The 18,737-nt window shown below is 54.0% G+C and overlaps 1 protein-coding gene and 1 long non-coding RNA gene across 7 annotated transcripts in view; one reads left to right on the forward strand and one right to left on the reverse strand.

Moving 5' to 3' along the window:
- Positions 1-18,737, forward strand: part of SPATA13 (spermatogenesis associated 13) — a 233,320-nt gene that overhangs the window by 203,633 nt on the left and 10,950 nt on the right. For 5 of the 6 annotated variants that reach the window (XM_086329712.1, XM_086329714.1, XM_086329713.1 and 2 more), the window contains 5 exons: positions 13,561-13,697; positions 14,378-14,557; positions 14,840-15,025; positions 16,935-17,114; positions 17,819-18,051. In XM_086329712.1, the coding sequence (XP_086185838.1) occupies positions 13,561-13,697; positions 14,378-14,557; positions 14,840-15,025; positions 16,935-17,114; positions 17,819-18,051 (916 nt within the window). Of the gene's footprint in view, positions 1-4,327; positions 4,656-13,560; positions 13,698-14,377; positions 14,558-14,839; positions 15,026-16,934; positions 17,115-17,818; positions 18,052-18,737 lie in introns of those variants that run through there. The other variant, XM_086329716.1, reaches the window with a different exon arrangement.
- LOC147361660 (uncharacterized) lies at positions 8,565-18,613 on the reverse strand. Its single transcript, XR_015138183.1, has 2 exons — positions 18,413-18,613; positions 8,565-9,347 (listed from the first exon to the last, which is right to left on the reverse strand). It is a non-coding gene; the product is annotated as an uncharacterized LOC147361660 (long non-coding RNA).

Consider the following 18,737-nt stretch of genomic DNA (forward strand, 5'->3'; position numbering starts at 1 on the left):
TGTGTCCCAGGCCTTGAAGGATGAAAACCCCACGTGGCTGTTCACAGAAGATGGGACAGGCCTCGGTTGTCACGTTGAGATGGCACCTTGTCTTTTAAAGGAGAATTTTGGATCTGTTACTGAATTAGCCTAAAAGTTGTAGTCGGAGCCCAGGAGGACCAGTGTCTTTGGCGTGTGTTTGGAGCGGGGTGGCGTTCATAAGCATTGAGAGTGCATCTCCTGTCCATTAGGGTAGGCGGGCCCTCAGCGCCTCCGGTGGAAAAGCAGCAGCTTTGAAGACCCATGGCTTGTCCTCTGCCTTCGGTTCCCACTGCTCCCTGTTGTCACCTGCGCTGTTCCCTGTGTGTTGGAGTGACGGGCCTGACCTCTGTGCTCAGGAGTCTGGCTGCTGAGCAGTGTTTCAGGAAGACCTGCGTGGGGCCTGCCTTGCCCTCTGCCAGCAGGCAGCTGACCAAAACGGGGTCTATGGTGGGTTGTGTGACTGTGTGGGCTAGAAAACATTATGTGTTGTGTTGTGTTGAGGGTCTCTGTTCTTTTGCTTCTCTAACTATGGCCTGTAAGATTAGTGCTGATGTCTGTCCATTCAGAATACAGGGACCCCTCTAGACACTCCATTATTTATGCTAATAGCCAAGGGTACTGTGGGTCTGAGTTGTTGTTTAGTCGCTCAGTCGTGTCCGACTCTTTGCGACCCCATGGACTGTAGCCTGCTAGGCTCCTCTGTCCATGGGATTCTCCAGGCAGGAATACTGGAGTGGGTTGCCATGCCCTCCTTCAGGAGATCCTCCCACCCCAGGATTGAACGTGGTTCTCCTGGGTCTCCTGCACTGGCAGGAGGATTCTTTACTGCTGAGCCACAAGGAAGCCTGTGAGTCTGAGTAACTCATAGTAGGTGAAGCTGATCACTTCCTGCTCAGAAATCACCCCCATCCCAGCTTTAGGGCATCAGCAGCGAGGGCAGCGACTAGGTGGACTCAGAGCCCTTGCTGTGTTGCTCGTAACTCTGGGTGCTCAGCGGAGGTCTGGGCTGGGGCTCAGTCCAGCGGGGGCAGGAGCCACCTCGGTTCTGACATGTCCCAGGCTCCAGCTCACTCTCTGAAGCTGGCGGTAGTGCTGGTCGGGGCACAGCATGCCTGTCCTTGGCCTCCTACCACCCTGTGGCTGTCCTGCAGGTCTTGGTGGTGGGGTGGTACCCAATCCTGGGGCACGGGAGGTTCTAGTATATTCCCAGGTTAAGGGAGTCTCTGCGCCATGCAGGGAGCTGCAGCTTTGGTGAAGCAGCAGCTGGGAATGTCGGTTGCTGAGCAGATGGCCAATGCTGGTGACCTTTCTGCCCCAAATCCTAAGGCGGCCGTGTAAGAAGACCTGAACCATTTTGTACTTAAGGAGATTCCAGTAACTCGGAGCTAAGTGCAGCCTTAACGACCACCTGGTCATCTCAAGAGCCGGTCCTGGAGGGTAAAGGGATGAGTGTTGGTTTAGTCAGAGGGACCACCACTAACTTACCCCCTCCTTTTCCAGACGTGTGGGTGTAACTGTGTGTGGGTCTTAGGGCCACTCTGCTAAAAATAGCCTTAGTTCCTTATATATCTGTAGAGTAAACGTGATCATAACATCCTGTGTGCTCCCAACGTTTATTTTATCCTCTCTGACTTCCAAATATTTGATATTAATGTACAGTTGGGGTTTTTCTGCTCTCCAGTGGGACTCGATCCTTTTCTTAATTCTTCTACCAGTAGTCAAGGTTGGTGACATCCTAGTCCCTACCCTGTAGCAGCATCTTATCCAAGGAGAATAGACTATTCCCAGGGGTGGGGGTTGGGGGTAGAGCACGGAGGAGATCAAGACTTCCTTCAGCTTTGGTCTGAAGGTCTTTGTTGCAATATTCTTATTGATCTGGTTAATATAGGCTCTAATCACTAAAGAATTTTTTAAATCTTAAAGTCAAACTGCCTCTGTAGGTTCTTCCAAAAATATCTTAGAAGTGTTGTTGGTTCATCTTCCTTTGAGGAAATGCCTCATTTAAATACAGTTTTTGTTTATTTACTTTTTTTCCTCCTATTTATCTTTATGTTTGTTTTGAGTGTGTGCTCAGTACAGTAAGTTTACTCAGCGAATGCCTTTGGTTTACAATCCTAAGATCCCAAGGACCTTACTCTCCCTGACCCCATCTCTCGATTTAGAAAAAGTCCTTGGGAAAGAAGCTGCCCAGGGAGAGTGAAAGTGAGCTGTGGACCCGAGTTAAGACAGTGCCAAGGAAATGCGGCCAAGAGAGGTTTTTATTTTTTTTTGAAAACTTGGAATTTTAACAACAACAACAAAAAAAAAAAACATTATTTTTTTTAAGAAAATGAAAGCACTCTGGATTTCCTTTGCCCCCTGCTGGATTTCAGTCTCGCTTAGAAAGTGTGTTCATCAGAATGAGTTCCCGCATTTCCCTGCTTTGTGTCTCAGCATTCAGCATTTCACTTCTTCATTAAAACCAGGTCCACCCTTGCGTTCCATAGGCTTCACTCATTTCTGAATTAACACTTCTCAGACCTGAATCAGGCTATGAATCCACGGGCCAGGATGGGGCCCCAAGGGTTCACTTCCCACCAGCTCCCCGGTCACACTGTGCTGCTTGCTGGTCCCTGGACCACAGCCTTTGGGGTGGTAGTACATGTTACTGTGAAAAGAGGGGTTTGTGGCCTTATGGGACATTCTGTGTTAAACAAGGTGACACAGGTGTTGGAATCTGGACTTGAAGCCTATGGGAAGCAACCTTGCCTCATAGACAGTGAGCTGCGCTCAGAAGCAACCTCGAGGAGTCTTCTGAGTTCCTCCTGCAATGAAGCACTGCCTTAATTAAGGACACATACGCTCCTAGTGAATGACTGTCTTTTCATCGTTTTTAAAAATTTGACTCTTTTAATTCATTTTTAAAAAAATATTTGCAAGGGGGGACTTCCCTAGGGGTCCAGTGGCTAAGACTCCAAGCTCCCAATACAGGGGGCTGGGGTTCAATCCCTGGTCAGGGAACCAAATCCCACATATAGACCAGACCTGGCACAGACAAATTAAAAAAATATTAAAATATATATATATTTGCACAGGATAGATTTGAAACCAGTCTCGTTTTGTAAGTGTAGTGTATGTGCGTGTATGTGTATGTTCACATGTGTGCGAGTTTTGCCTCTTTGTAGTTTATTGAAGCCTTAGCTGGATTTAACAGTGGGATGCCCTGAGTCAGTAGAAACAGCCACAGATAATTAAGGATAAGAAAAGCCTCCGGGGAAGCACGTGGTCGGGGTGGGTGTCTTAGCTGACGTTGCAGCTCTGCCCATTGACCCCGTGTGCTGTGAAGTCTGGGAACCAGCCAGTGATTACGGACTCGGGTTGTGAGACCAGCTGCGGTCCTGTTTGTTAATCCCCACACGTTCTCAAGAACGTGGGAGCATTGTGGGAGGCTGGCTGTCCCCACTGTATAGACCAGACACGAGCCCCTGAAGGTCTGAGCTGGTGGAGTGAGACGAGGGGTCTGTCACCCCAGAGCCTGCACACATGGACTCAGTTTTCAGCCATTTATTGGGGGACGACCACGTGATCACTACTCTGCGTGTGTTGTCTCCTTGCTCCTGAAGGAAAAAGTTAGTGTTTTCTTATCCTGAGGAAATGGAAGGAAGCTGTTTGTTAGTAGGTGTCGTTTCACAATAGGACTTGCTCACTGTAGACAACTGGGAAAAAGCAAAAGTGAGAGAGGAGATAAGTTAGTCGTCCAGAGAGAGCCTCTTCAAAGAAAGAACAATTTTCTGCACCATAGAGAACAGATAATTTATGCAGTAAAAGACGTGCATGTGCTTTTTATATAGAAGGCACACATATTCACACATGCACATTTTTTAAACAAAATCTCTCTTCAAGTGAGTTCACAGATTTGCAGTTAATATAAATGTGATGTCAAAGCTGAAGCTTTCGGCACACCAGAGCATGGAATCCCAGCTACAGTTTGAACCTAGTGACCTCTGTGCTTCTTCCTCCGTGAAATAGGTCCTTTTTTTTTTTTTTTTCTGAGCCCTTTTATTTCTTTTTTATTTGGAGTGTTGTTGGTTCACAATGTTGTGTTAATTCTGCTGTACAGGAAAGTGACTCAGTTGTACGTTTACTGTATACATTTTTTCATACTCTTCCATTGTGGTCTGCCACAGGGTGCTGAATGTAGCTCCCCGTGCTCTGCAGTGGGACTTGCTGTCTAGCTGTCCTGTGTGTGATAGCTCACATCTTGCAAACTCTCTGGGGGGTCAGGCTTCTGGGTTATAATGAAAAGCAGCAGGCGTCTTGCCTTGCTGTCACTGGCATGGGAGGCTCCGGGGGCTCCTGATAGGTTTCTGGCCGGCCGTCTGGCCTGCGTTTAGACTTCCCTCCCCGCCGTCCTGTCTGGGCTGCAAGCTCAGCCGCCCGCGGGTGCTGTGAGCTGTGAGGCTCTCTGGCCAGGCGGGCAGAGGCGTCAGCAGTGAATAAGCGCTTTCTGCGTTTCCGCAGCCAGAGCCTGTGTGATCCTCTGCGATGCTCAGTCACCCCACAGCCCCGCTTTGAACGCGGCTGTTTCCCAAACACGAGGATGGTGGCAAGGGGGGAAATGGCAAGATTCTGGAGTCTGGAGAGCCTTCACACAGGTATGTGTGCAGACTGACTTTGTTGCTGAGTCCTCTCTCTGTTCTCGCAAGTTGCAGGGCTCTGTCTGCTGCCTCTTGTTAGGTTGTGCGTGTCTGTGTGTCTGTGTCTGTGTGTGTGAGCGAGTCTTTTGTCTGGACCTGGGGTCCTGAGGGCAGTTGTAGCTGTTGTTGTTCTTCAGTCACTCAGTGGTGTCTGACTTTTTGTGACCCCATGGACTGCAGCACGCCAGGCTTCCCTTTCCTTCACTATCTCCCAGAGTTTGCTCAAACTCATTTCAAAAGTTCTAGCTGTGGACACAGTAAATCAGAGGCTGGTTTGAGTTATGCAGCCATTGGTATGAAATAGGAAATAGCAAGAGTCAAGCGTGGATTGTTCTTTATGATTTATGGATCTGGTTCTTGTTGTGCTAGGCTTTGCTTCTGTTACATGAAACTTGTTTATTCAGGGGATTGTTGTTGGGGTCCATAACTGTGTTCCTTGCTAATCTGGGGTGTGTGAGGTTTAACAGTATGAATTGATTTTGGAAAAATAGTCAACTGTTTCCAAAAAGTGTTACTACCCAGGACTTGGTTATTATTTGGGGCTGTATTCCATCTTTGCTTTTCAGTGTTTTTGCGAGTGTTGGCACTAGACTAGTTCCTAGGTGAACTAGAAAGGTGGTTCTCTCCCACTGGGAGGTTATCACCTGGAACCCATGTATTCTTTTAAAGGACTAAATGCTTCATGGAAAGCATTGTGGCTGACTGCTGCACATCATGCAATGGGATGCTTAAAAAAGAAAAGAGTCCCATCTCAGTTTTTGTCTTAAATGAATTCCAGTCGCTCACCCTGGAATGAATGGGAATTACAGGTGAGAGCTGGAGGGCAGCGTGGGCCTCCCCGCAGTGCACTGAGTACTCTGTGCTTCTTGCTGGCCTTCCCTGTTTTGACTGGCTCCCTGTGCTGGCTGAGCACAGAAAGGGGTGCGGTGAGGGCTTCACTGACGCAAATTCAGAATAAAAAAAACACAAGTGGCTCAGTGGTTTCTGCGTTCAGGGCTCAGGCCTGCCTGCCGAGTGGCTGTGCCTGTCACTGAGTGGCTGGTGACCCCAGGTCCTACGTGGAGGACAGCTGGCTGCCTGCCGGCCTCCTGGGCTGGGGGTGCGCCTGTGTTTACCCCAGGGCAGCCGGCCGATGGAGCCCGCCCCCCGCATTCCTCCACCCCGGGCGGGCACAGGGCCCGGTCCTCCCTCCCACGTGTGTGTGTGGAGGCCAAGAGAAGCCGGGTTCAGCGCCTGTACTGAGCCCGATACTCTGGGAGGCACAGCCGGCCAGGCCTCCTGCGAGGGGTCTGCGCCCTCCCTCCCCAAGTGCCCTCGGGCTCCAGGCTCCAGCCCTGCCTGCCTTTGAGCCTGGCTGCCAAGAGAAGGAAGGCGTGGGCTCTGCTGGGGTCATCTCTGTTCCTGATGGTTCTGTGTGTTCCCAGCACTGTCTCTCATGTACCCGCTGTGCTAAGTGTGTATGTGTGTAAACGTGATGGAAACGACCGCAGATGCAACAGCGGAGAATCAAGTGGAGAGCTTGCTTACTGGGGGGATTCTGTCTCAGATGAGAGCCCCGAGTGGGCAGGGGACCCTGAGGGACAGCCTGGCGGCCCTCCAGAAAAAGATCTGGCAGGAGCAGGTGGGGAGGGTGGGTGGTCAGCAGTCCTGCCCTGTGGCTGTGGTCAGCGAGGCCGAGGCCCCGGGCAGGTGCCCAGCAGGCTTGCTTTGGAGCCAGACAGACCAGGCCTTGAATTCCAGCCCCAGGACTGGGGAGCAGTTCCTTCACCTCTTGGAGCCATAGTTTGCTCTTGTGTTGACAGACAGTTATGGTTCCAGGACGCTTCCAGTGTGGGGCCTGGTACACATGGAGTTTATCCCGGGGATGTGGTGAAAGCAGCCGGGTTCCTTCCCAGGGTGGTGCAGCCCGCCTGCGAGGCACTGCCAGGAGCTGAGAGGGGTGCAGTGGGCACGAGCTGCCGGGGCGCCCAGTGGAAGAGCGGGGCGCGGGCAGAGGCCCGGGCAGCCACCATCAGAGCTGAGCTGGAGGAGTAGTAGCAGCTTGCTGAGGGGGGGCAGATACTAAGGGATCAGCCCAGGGGAGAACCCAGGGCCTAAACCCAGGCCTGCACCGGGGGCTGAGACTGTCCCGCCTCTGGGCCCCCAAGAGCACAGAAGCCCAACCCCAGCCCCATCTCAGGACTCTGAGGGCCCCTCCACGGGGTACAGAGCATGGAGGATGCACAGGGCATGGCTTGCCTTTAAATTGAGAAGTAAAAATACTCGCACGTGGTTTGAGCCAAAGCTTTCTAAACAAACCTTTATAGGAACAGGCCACCTGGGGGTTTGGTATCAGTTCAGTTCAGCCACTTAGTCGTGTCCGACTCTTTGCAACCCCATGGACTGCAGCACGCCAGGCTTCCCTGTCCATCACCAACTCCTAACTCATCAGAGTCTTTTCTAAGGAGTCAGTTCTGAGGGGGGACTGGTATAAATGGGGAGGTTCTGGGGGCTTTGGTATAAATGAAGCTCTATCTTGGTGTGACCCTTGTCACTGCTCAGGCATCAAGGGTAGCAAGGCCCCAAGTCTAATCCAGACGTGAAGTTCTGTCCTGGGAGGGGCATTTCCAGGAGACCCATGGGCATCATGAAGGATTATCAGTGGAGGGCAGCGCGTCCAAGTCAATTTCCCTTTTTGACTGTATTGTCATCGACGTGTTTAGAAGACTCACAGAGCACTGCCCTGTGTGTGGAATGGTTTGAAAGTCTAGGTAAGGCATAAGGGGACCATCCTGATGGTGTCAGGTTGAGCCCTGAACAGGAAGGGTGTCTCCTGTAACTAGGTGTGAGCTGACACTGACCACCACGGGCTTCCTGGTCCCTCAAGGTCAGCGCTGGGGCAGGAGGGGTGGATATGAGAGACTCAGAACAGCTCAGGAGGGTGTTACAGTGAAGCTGCTGAAATATAAGGACAGTGTAAATACGGTGAGCATTTTAAAGTGAGTAAATCTAATAGGCTTCTAGGACGTGAGAGGCAGAGACTGTTCCTGCCACCTGGGGCTTGGCCAGTGGCGGCGGTGCAGCGGGGAATGTAGGCAGGAGCACGAAATCCCAACCTCACCCCTCACCAGGGAGTGAGAGCTCGGTGCCCGGAAGGAGGAGGGGGAGCTTATGGGCTTTCTGGGTGGGGCGTCGCTCCAGGTGGAGTGGTCAGCGTGGACTGAAGGACTGTGTCCTTTTTTGCTGAAAGCAAGGAACACTCGCTGGCACACAGTGGCTGAAGCCGAGGCATTGAAGCAGCCAGATCCGAACCCACTGCCCTCCAGCTTGTCTTGCTGTGGAGACGAGTCTCACAGCACGCCTCCCAGGGCAGGTCCCTGCACTGGGGTTGAGGAAGTCGAGCTTGGGCGCCCATGGTTCTAGAATGCAGCCAGGTGTCAGAATCGCTTGGAAAGAGAGCTCTGGAAAGAGATTCTTGGCAAACACCCCCTCCTGCTCCTCCCCCTGCCCCTGCCCCCTGGAGGACCTGGCTCTCTGGCCCAGTGCCAGAGTCTGTTTTTCTGAACCTTCCCCACCCTCACCCCCACCCCAAGCCCAGGATGGGAAGCCATGGACCCTGGGTGTTTGGGGACCACTGAGGGGGAGTGGCCCTGAGGTCAGGGGGAGGGTGGTTCTGACATCGAGACCCCCTGTGTCCATGCTTGCACCCTCTCTGGCATCTCATGACTCAGGGGCCGCCCTGGGTGCAGGGACGTGGCCGGTGGTCCAGCCCCCTGCAGCAACAGCACCCTGTCAAGTCCACCCTGGGCTCTGAGCACAGGCTACCTGCCCACCCGCCCAGGTTTGCTGTTTTGCTCTTCAGATGGGAAAGATGGGAAATGAGAACAGTTTATCTCCAACCTGAGGAAGCCTGAGGGGTCAGCAGGTTTCCTAAAATGTGTATTTTTAATGGATTATTCCAAGTGCAGGAATTTTCCTGAAGTGACCTGTGTTTTAGTGGGAATGCTGAGTGTCCACACCTGTGTGGCCCGCATGGCAGGTGCCCAGTTATGACTCCCACTGTGTCAGCTGTTACCTTCCTCTCGCCTGTCACCTGCCCTCCCCAACCCCGTGTGACAGGTAAGAGAAAGGCAGTCTCAGGGAAGCTCGGGCCAGGGCCTGGCTGGGACCCCAGCAAGCTCTTGTGCTTTTGAAATTCTGTCACTCTGAGCAAAAGCCCTTAAATCTGCAAAATTAGGCCATATGGGAAAAACTCCCCCTGGGACAGGGACTGGGGGCCTGTGTGCTGTAAGGGGGACTTGGGGTCCTGTGGGAGGGCCTTGTCCTTGGTGCGTATTACAGTCCAAGGTTCTCCATCAGTGGTGGTATTGACATGTCCTGTCCTGAAAACTCGCCTGGAGGGCCCGTTGCCAGGTTTTGTTCCTCACAGACGTGAAATCCAGGTCCAGACAGAAGTTGTCACCCTCCCGAGGGGAGTGGACACTGCTCTTTGCTGGCGTTTGTTTATAAGCTCACATGGTCTCTACCAAGTTTGCAGCAGTCCTGACTATGAAGGCACGTCCACTTGGGCCACAGTGGTCTCTCCTGGATGTTCCTGAAGCTGAGCTGGGCCAGGGCTGGAAGGGTGGATGGGGTTTCCTCAGATCGGTGCATGCAGGAAGCAAGCAGAGCCTGGGGGAGGCAAGAATTCAGGTCTGAATCTTAGGATGAGACTGTGTGAGGGGTGGGCAGGTGAGGGGGGAGGTGGTCCGCCTGGTGCAGCCCCTAGAGTCCTAGGATGCGTGCCTTTCCAGGGGACGTTGACGTGACAATTAAGCAAGCATGGGTAGTTCACATTACACACGTGTAGAGTGTCTGCACACAATTGCTGCACTGTCCCAGAGTTGTCCCTGCAGGTGTGTGTGCCGTCATGAGTGTGCAGGTCTTTTAGACCTGAAGGACGTCCCCTGTGGGTGTGGCTGCAGCTGTGAGGGCGCAGTGGACAGAGGAGCGAGCATGTCCCCTCTCAGATTCCTCTGTCTTAGGGGTCGAGGTTTCCGTTTCAGTTTGCAACAGTCTTTGCTCACCATTCACAAGATCCTTTTCAAACATAGCTTTCGCACACCTACTTATTCAACAACCCTGAACATTCATTGGAAGGACTGATGCTGAAGCTGAAGCTCCAATGCTTTGGTCACCTGATGCAGAGAGCAGACTCTCTGGAAAGACCCTGATGCTGGGAAAAATTGAAGACAGGAGGAGAAGGGGATGACAGATGATGAGATGGTTAAGATGGCATCATCGACTCAATGGACACAAGTTTGAGCAAACTCAGGGAGATGGTGAAGACAGGGAAACCTGGCATGCTGCAGTCTGTGGGGTCGCAGACGGTTGGACATGACTGAGCGACTGAACGAGAATAACTTATTCAATAAAAGAAATGATGCTGCTGGCGAGGACCTGGAGACTTGGAAGCCCAAGTGCTCCTGGTGGGACATAGAGCAGCATGGCCACTGTGGGGAACAGCGTGCAGGGACCTCAGAAAGCTAAGTAGAATTTCCACACGACCTGGTCATCCCACCTCTGGACACACATCCAGGAGAATCCAGAGCAGGACTTGGAGGAGGTGTTCGCACAGCCATGTTCAAGAGGTGGGAGCGCCCCAAATGCACCTGGACGTTTGGATGGATGAAGAAAGCTCGGTATCAGGTGCAGTGGAAGGAAATCGGATACAGGCAACTACATGGGTGAACCTTGAGGACATTGTGCTGAAGGGAACAAATCCGCTACAAAATCACTGTGGGACTCCACTCAGTGAAGAGTGTAAAGTGTTCAGAGCCCAGAAACAAGGTGGAAGGCTCGTTGCCAGGAAACAGGGGTGTCAGTCTTCAGTGGGGCCAGAGTGTCAGTTTTGCAAGATGAGAAAGTTCTGGGGTTGGTCGCACAACCACGGAACGTAGTCAACGCTGCTGAAGTGTACACTTACACATGGCCGGGATGGCCCATTCTACGTGTATTTTACCACTAAAGGAAGGAAAGAAGGAAGCTAATTAATTAAGGTTCCTCTTTCATTATTAGAATGTATTAATCTGTCCTCATTTTGCGGAAGTGCATTTTGAGAGTCAGTAGTAGGTCCACATCATGCAAAACAGCCCTAAATAAAGTCACCGCTGAAAACCAGACAAGAAAGAGTGACACATAATAACTTCCAGAAAAGGCCCCGTGTGAACCTGGGTCTGCAGGTGACACACAGGCCTCGGTGAGAAGGCGACACTGGTGAGCGGGCAGGCTTGGGGAGGCCTGCCCAGCGGGGTGGGCTCTGCAGGGGAGGGGGGCATTTAACTGGAAGGGAATGGAGGTTCCCTGCAGAGGAATCTGCACTGAGGCAGTTGGTCGCTGCTCTGGGGTTCTTGTGCACACAAGGGAACCGTGTTTTCAGAAGTCAGCCTTGGAGCCGCATAGGGTGTGGCTGGAGAGGGTGGTGGGGATGGTAGGCAGGAAGACCTGGGTATATACCCCGCCTCCACCAACCCTTGTGCCCCCAGAGGAGGGGTTAAACTCCTGGGAGCCTGAGTTCCCTCACCAGCAGTCTGCCGTTCATTTATTGAGTGCCTTCTGCACGCCAGGGGTTACACTGGGTGCTGGGGTACAAGAATAGACCCCGCCTGTTCCCTCAAGAAGTTCTGACCTCAGAAGGGAAACCCTCACAAAAGCAGGAGTGTGGGGTGACAGGAACCCTGCTCTGTGCAGACAGAGCATCAGAATCTGCCCCTGCCCCTCCCATCCAGACACTGGAGAAACCCCACTCCCTGAAATACGTGTGAACCATAGTACAGGCGCACAGGGGGCCATCGACTTAGAAGGGGCTTTAAGATCCTGAAGGCAGTTAAGATCACGAGGGGAGAAGGACAAGGGGCTCCGACAGACTGGGGTGGCGTGGTCCCCCCTCCCTAGTCGGCTGTGAACACCGCGCTGTGGTCGGGCAGCTCCCCGAGGGCTCCGTTAGAGACGGGCTGCAGGCTCGTGTTGCCTCCCTGGTGTCTGATATGAGACGCATGTGCCTTGAGCAGGTGTGTCTGCCTCCTCCAGGTCCTCTCCCCAACCCCAGAGACACCCCTGGAAAGACCACAGAGCAGTGTGACACAGCACAGGGCAGGGGTGGCCGCATGGCACACACACATGCACACACACAGCAGGCACCCTGGGAGGTGTGCCCTGAGCGAGCGGCAGGGCTGGAGGGAAGGGCGGAGGAGAGCTGGGGCCTGGTGTGCAGAGCGGGGGCACCCGGCCCTGGGTAGACAGGTGTCTGCAGGGCGCTTGCAATGTGGCCTGTCCAGAGGGATGGGCTGGGGACTGTAAGATGCACTTAGGTCACAAAGACTTGGTACAAAGTAAGGAATAGGAACTGTCTCACTTTTAAAAAGTTACAAATAATTTTCAAAAATCTCATTTTTAAAAACAGCTTTTTCAGTTTAGAAATAGACCTGTCCCTGAGAGTGAAGTGACTGGAAATTCCAGCTGGTAGGTCCTTGAAAGAATCATCGGGGCTCTCCCTCCGGCATCACCGTCCGGCTAGCCTTCCTCCTCCTGCCCCCACTGCAGCTCCTCCCCTGACTTCCTTTCCCATTAATTCTCCCAGTAACCTGGGATTTTCTGAACCGGGTGGACTTTATCCTCTCTGTTGCCCGCTCGTCACCTGGACCTGCATGTCCTTGAATATCACACCCCGTCCCCACCCGCCAGCCGTCTGTCTGAAGGAGAACCGTGGTGCCTTCTGTTTCAGTGACCCACCTCCCACAACTGGTGGTCTGCCCACACCCCCTACCTGCTTCAAGCTGTGGCCAAGTTGCTCTTGTGTGTCCCAGCACACCAACATGGATGTCCTCTCCTCAGTGACTACTGTTAGTGAGTCCCAACTAGAATCAAGGATGCTACGGACTTGACACACATTATCTCATCTAATTCTCCAAAAAGAAAGAGACTACTGTTTACAACAGAAGGACTGGAGCTCAGGGAGATGGGGTGCCTGGTTGGGCTCCCTGCCTGGAGAGGGGCAGGCTTGAATTCAGACTCTTAACACCTGATCTCTGTCTGCAGTGCCAGGGACCCATCACTCCCCTGCCCAGGCCCCTCCTTGCTCTCCAGTCCCTCTTTGTTCGAGGTCCTGGTGTCCAAGTGCAGCTACATGTGTCCACAGTCAGGAGCCAGGCCCCTCTCCCAGGAGACCCTGTCCTTCTCACAGGGACGTTTGGTGACAGATGAGCCTTGGCAAGGAGCTCACCATCGTGAAAGGAGATAGGAGTGGCCAGGTGGTCCATCCTGAATGCTGCCCCCATCCTCAGAAGGTGCTGGGTAATTCTTAATTGTGACACGTGAGCCCTGGCCTTTGCTGTGTGGACGACTAGGAAGCCCAGCTGCTTGGCTCCACTTAGGATACCCTCAGCACCTCCTGATTCAACAGCACACACTGTGCCTTGCAGGGAAACATGGCAACGGGCTTGAAAATATATATATATAAATTTTCAACTTTGTTTTCCTCCTCAAGCTTATTTAGAAACACTGCATCTTTTGCATCCACTTTGGAGCACAAATTTCCAAGTACGTCACATGTTGTTTGCTCAGTATCCTGACTCAGGGAATAACCCTGCACGTCCCATCTGCAGTGGTCTCTGAAGTGTCCCCTTCCCACTGACTGGGACACGAAGCGCTGGCTCCTCCTCGTGTCAGCTGCTATCTTTGGATTATAATAGCTCAGTAGACATTTTCTAATGGTTTCTTACTCTGGGTAGGACAAAAAATGACAACTTTCCCACGAGGGCGCATTCTCAGGGCTCACAGGTTATATCCTTATATTTTTGCCATTAGCTGCATCCTTTAAACCACACCGTTGCTCTCTCTCTCTCAGTTTCTTCCGATGGAGGTGCGGAGCCGTCTGCCCTAGTGGATGACAACGGCAGCGAGGAGGACTTCAGCTACGAGGACCTGTGTCGGGCCAACCCCCGATACCTGCAGCCGGGTGGGGAGCAGCTGGCCATCAATGAGGTACTGGGGTCCATTCCACACGGTGGTGGCCAGTGTGCCTGGGCCCAGAATCCACTCCTACTTGTCTCTCTGGTTATTTCTTAGTGAATGTATTCTAACACGAACTCCAGTTAGGCATTTTCAAGGGTGATTTATGTGATTAAGTATTGCAGACAACCGAAGCTGTCCCTCCCAGTCAGCAGACTGTCATGCCGCCTGGAGAGGGCTTCCTGGTCCAGGCAGTGCCCTGCCTACCTTTATAAAGGTCTCACAGCCCTTGTGGGCAGCGAGCGTTAGTTACTGCCCACGTTTTGGCAAACTCTCGGAGACTAAGAGGCTGAGCGACCTACTAGGGTGACAGAGCAGAAGTGAAGCATGCCTTTCTCTGAGCTTCTTTCTGCTCCTCTGCATCGTTAGCCCTTTTTTACAGAAGTCTTTGCAGCAGCCCCTCTAGCCCTGGGAGCCCATTTGGAGGCTCAGAAACCCCCTAGGGGGGTGAACAGTCCAGACAGTCTCACTTGTTGGGTGACTGACTTATGGATTGAGTGGGCTCAGGGGTTCCTTTAAGAGCACGTGAAGGTGCCCCCCGGGTTCTTTCCCCCGTTGTGTCTTGTGACATCAGGTGCTTGAGCATCATCCTTGGGGGCCAGGGGGCTCAGGGTCCCCAAGCTCGGTGCTGAGCGCCCACCTCTCCATTCCAGCTGATCGGCGATGGCAGCGTGGTCTGCGCAGAGGCCCTGTGGGACCACGTGACCATGGACGAACAGGAGCTGGGCTTCAAGGCGGGGGACGTCATCCAGGTCCTGGAGGCTTCGCACAAGGACTGGTGGTGGGGCCGCAGCGCAGACAGGGAGGCATGGTTCCCAGCCAGCTTCGTTCGGGTGAGTGTCCTGTTTCCAGCGGCGGGGCGGGTCAGGGGCAGTGCCAGGGCCGCTCTTTCCTTATCACCCATTGAACCAGACCTCTCTGCGGTCAGGGTGGGTGGTGGAGCAGTGTCCACGGGGGTCAGCTGGGCAGCTGGTGTCGCTGCTGCGTTTGCGATGCTCGGCTGGGCACCTGCGGGCTCAGGATCCCTGCCGCCCTCCTGACCGTCCTGGGGAGTGGAAACCAGGGGACCCAGGCCCGGTGCCGCCCCACTGACTGTTCTCCGCGTGTGGCCGCAGCTGCGCGTCAACCAGGAGGAGCTGTCGGAGGGCTCCAGCGGCAGCCCCGGCGAAGAGCAGGAGGAGGACACGGGTAGGGCCCGCCACAAGCACCCAGAGAGCAAGCAGCAGATGCGGGCCAACGTGGTCCAGGAGATCATGGACACCGAGCGCGTGTACATCAAGCACCTACGGGACATCTGTGAGGTGGGCCTGGGCGACGCCCGTGCAGCGCGTCCCTGTCCCTGTCCCGCGGCCCCTCCCCTGCCCCGTGGCCCCTCCCCTTACTCGTGGCTCCTCACCTTACCCGCGGCCCCGCCCCTTACCCGCGGCCCCCGCCCCTTACCCGTGGCTCCTCCCCTGTCCCGCGGCCCCTCCCCTTACCCGCGGCCCCTCCCTCCCGGCTCAGGTGTTTCCAGAGCCCCGCCCTCCCCCACCTCGCCCAGCACCCCGGGCAGTGTGGACGGCTCGCCGTCCTCAGGGTTCAGTGCCGCCACCCTGAGCCTCGGTCAGAGCGAGTGACCGTCCTGGGAGGCGCACCTTTGAGACCCTCTTGACCCCCTCTGAAGCCCCGCGGGGTCCGTCTCACCCAGATGCAGACAGGGACACAAATATCCTCTGGTGACACCCCGACTCTTTCCTACGTTGTTCGGGATCCCGTTGGCAACAGTCTCCCCCCGCCCCCCGCCACCATGGTATTTCCCGTTTTTGTGGATTCTGTACAGTGGTGCGCTAGACTGTCCTGTGCCCACTCTGGTCACTCAAGCCTCCTGGCCATGAATGCAGACCCTGCACTTTGCGGTCAGCTGAGAGAGCCCAGCAGGAAGCAGGCCAAGTGCGCCTCCCTCTGTGGGGTTGGCTTCACCCCCAGATAAGGACCCCCAGCCTTTGGCTTCTGTGTCTTGTTCCCTGGGAACCCGCGCTTGAGGGAGCGAAGCCTCATTTTAGGGGAACAGCCCCTGCTGATGACTGCTGAGCACGGCCATGCCCTTCGACCGGGGTAAGCTGACCTCACAGCACTCTCGGCTGGTCCATGCGCCCGGAGGGCAGATGAGGAAGCCCAGGTGCCCACGAGTAAGCAGGTTTGGAATGTAAACCAGACCCGCTACCCTCCAGCCTGTGGTCTGTTCTGCCGTAGTCAGTTCAGTCTGTGCAATTACATGGTGCCCACTTGGGGACAACTGTAGGTGTTCCACGGCCTTTCCATCCTAATGCCATTCCTACCCCTAATGCCATTCCTACCCGCGTGCATCCAGGGTGTAGAGAATTAGTGGTGCTGTCATCAGTGCAGCCTCAGGTTGGAGATATCCAGGTTTGTGTCGTTTTTCTCCAAAAAGCGGGTGCCGGTGGAGCCCCGGCTAAACCATCCTTGGCCCTGGACTGTGACAGGGAACAGTCAGCGACGTGCTGGGCAGGCCTTTTTGGCTGTGATGTGGAGTTAAGGATGGGAGCCCGGGCATTTTAGGAGTTTAGAGAAAGTATGGCAGGACCAATTTCTGAGCTCTAATGTTTGAAACCAAGCCACCTGTTTCATGAGTATAATATGGAAGCTTTCTGTGGTTTCTTGAATTATAAATCCAACCACACTTACATTTTCTTTTTCCTTTTGTCTTTAACATATTTAGGGCACATCTTAGCTGTGGGAGTATAATTAGCCCATCAGGGACCCCTTTAGGTTAATATAATTTTCTCTAGTTAAAATTCACTCTAGGGCTTCCCTGGTGGCTCAGTGATAAAGAATCCACCTGTCAATGCAGGCGACATGGGTTCATTCCCTGGGCTGGGAAGATCCCACGTGCTTCAGAGCAACTTAGCCCCTGCACCTCAACTACTGAAGCCCACACACCTGGAGCCTGTGCTCTGCCATAAGAGAAGCCACTGCAATGAGAAGTCTGCACGCCATGACTAGAGAGTAGCCCCCACTCGCCGCAACTAGAGAAAAGCTTGTACAGCAAAGACCCAGAACAGCCAAAACTAAAAAATAAATTGTACATATATATTTTTTTAAAAAGCCCACTCTTAAGACCATGTCTCTGGGCCCCCAAAAGCAGTATGATTGAAATAATTTCTGTGAATTCTAGATTCATAAAAAAGAGTTTGCTTTCCTGTGTTGTAGGGCTACATTAGACAGTGTCGCAAGCACACGGCAATGTTCTCGGTTGCACAACTGGCCACCATTTTCGGAAACATTGAAGACATTTACAGATTCCAAAGAAAGTTCTTGAAAGACCTTGAGAAGCAGTACAATAAAGAGGAACCTCACCTGAGTGAAATAGGGTCCTGCTTCCTTCAGCACGTACGTCACCTTTTACTTCTTATTAATAACGTCACATTGAGTTAAGTAATTTAGAAATGTTTCCCTGCGAAGAAGAGGGGTCCCTTTCTATTTCTTTGTTTGATTAACTTCCCATAGGATGGAGGCGTCACTTGCAAATTAAGTTGATTAGTTTATATGGTTCATCTTGACCTAAATACCCCAGGTCTATATTTTTTTCAAAATCTTCTCACTTCTCTGGGGTTTGGAGTTAGTGGAGTAACTACTTAGAGGTGGCTGGAAGGGGCCCCCAGGGAGTCCGGGTTGGGGGGCGGCGGGGAGGAGGTGGGTACGTGGACAGCAGGTTCAGCCCAGGAAGGAGGCCTGTGACCCTGAGGCAGGGCTCTGCGTCCCCCTGGTCACCGGGAGAAACCCACCAGAGGGCAGGAGGCAGCCAGGGCAGAAACCAACGCCTCCCCCTTGTCCCGGGTGACGTGGAGGGTGCCACCCCCCAGGGAGGACTATGCCCCTGCCACACTCTCTGGGAGGTCCGTGGAAGGAGCGGGTTTTGGGGAGGCGGGATGCTGTGTCCTCTGCAGCCTCCCCCTCCACCCCTCCACCCCTTCCTGCTCGGAGGAGTCGGCGCCACGGGCTCCTCTGTCCGGGATGGGGGTGGAGGGACTGGTGTTTTCAGCGCTTGCGGAGCCTTGAGCTCCCGAGCTGACACGGCTCCACGCCCTCCGCAGCAAGAGGGCTTCGCCATCTACTCAGAGTATTGCAACAACCACCCGGGCGCCTGCGCGGAGCTGGCGGGCCTGATGCAGCAGCGCCGCTACCGGCACTTCTTCGAGGCCTGCCGGTTGCTCCAGCAAATGATCGACATCGCGCTGGACGGCTTCCTGCTGACGCCCGTGCAGAAGATCTGCAAGTACCCGCTGCAGCTGGCCGAGCTGCTCAAGTACACCGCGCCGGAGCACAGGTGGGGGGGCAGAAACCCGGAAGTGGAGAGCCGCCTGCGTCATACTGTTATTACCTAGTGGAATCAGAGTACCATTATAGAGGGGGAGGACACACAGGACCCCTTAAGGAGCAGGCAGTTTCCAGGGCGTGTTGAGTAGGGGCCACGGCTTCCTGAGGTCCTGCTGGGCTCCCCCCCACCCCCGTTCTGGTGCAGTGCAGTGCTTGCTCTGTCCCCAGCCCGCCCACCCTGTCCCTCTGGCTCTGCGCACAGGGTTTCTGGTTGTGGTTACTGAACTCTCCACCTCCCTTTGGGGCTTATTTGTGAATTCTCCTGAAGGACCCCCCCCCCCCCCCCCCCCGCCAAATTATCCTTTGCTTACGAATAGCAGCTTGTCGTTTTCCAGAACCATGTCTGATCTTGCTGTGATTGGATGTCAGCTGTCTTCCTTTCGGTCAGCTCTGGAACATGGGTGAGGGTCTCCCCCATAGGCCTGGCTGCTTGGCGCCCTTTGCTGACAGCAATTATCCCTTGATGAGTTTTCAGCAGCCTACAGCTGGGGGCCAGTGGGGACGCGGCTGTCGTCCAGCAGTATTTTAGGATAACGCTTCTGTGTTTGTGAAAACCAAACCTTGTCCCTGACATCCGTGTCACAGCACAAGGCCTTCCCTCCGCCTGCCGCCCTTGGAAGGACAGGGGTCCATTGG

Source organism: Bos grunniens, chromosome 12, assembly GCF_055505025.1.
Source record: "Bos grunniens cultivar Pamir isolate PY7600 chromosome 12, Bosgru_T2T1.0, whole genome shotgun sequence".
NCBI classification, from domain to species: Eukaryota; Metazoa; Chordata; class Mammalia; order Artiodactyla; family Bovidae; genus Bos; species Bos grunniens.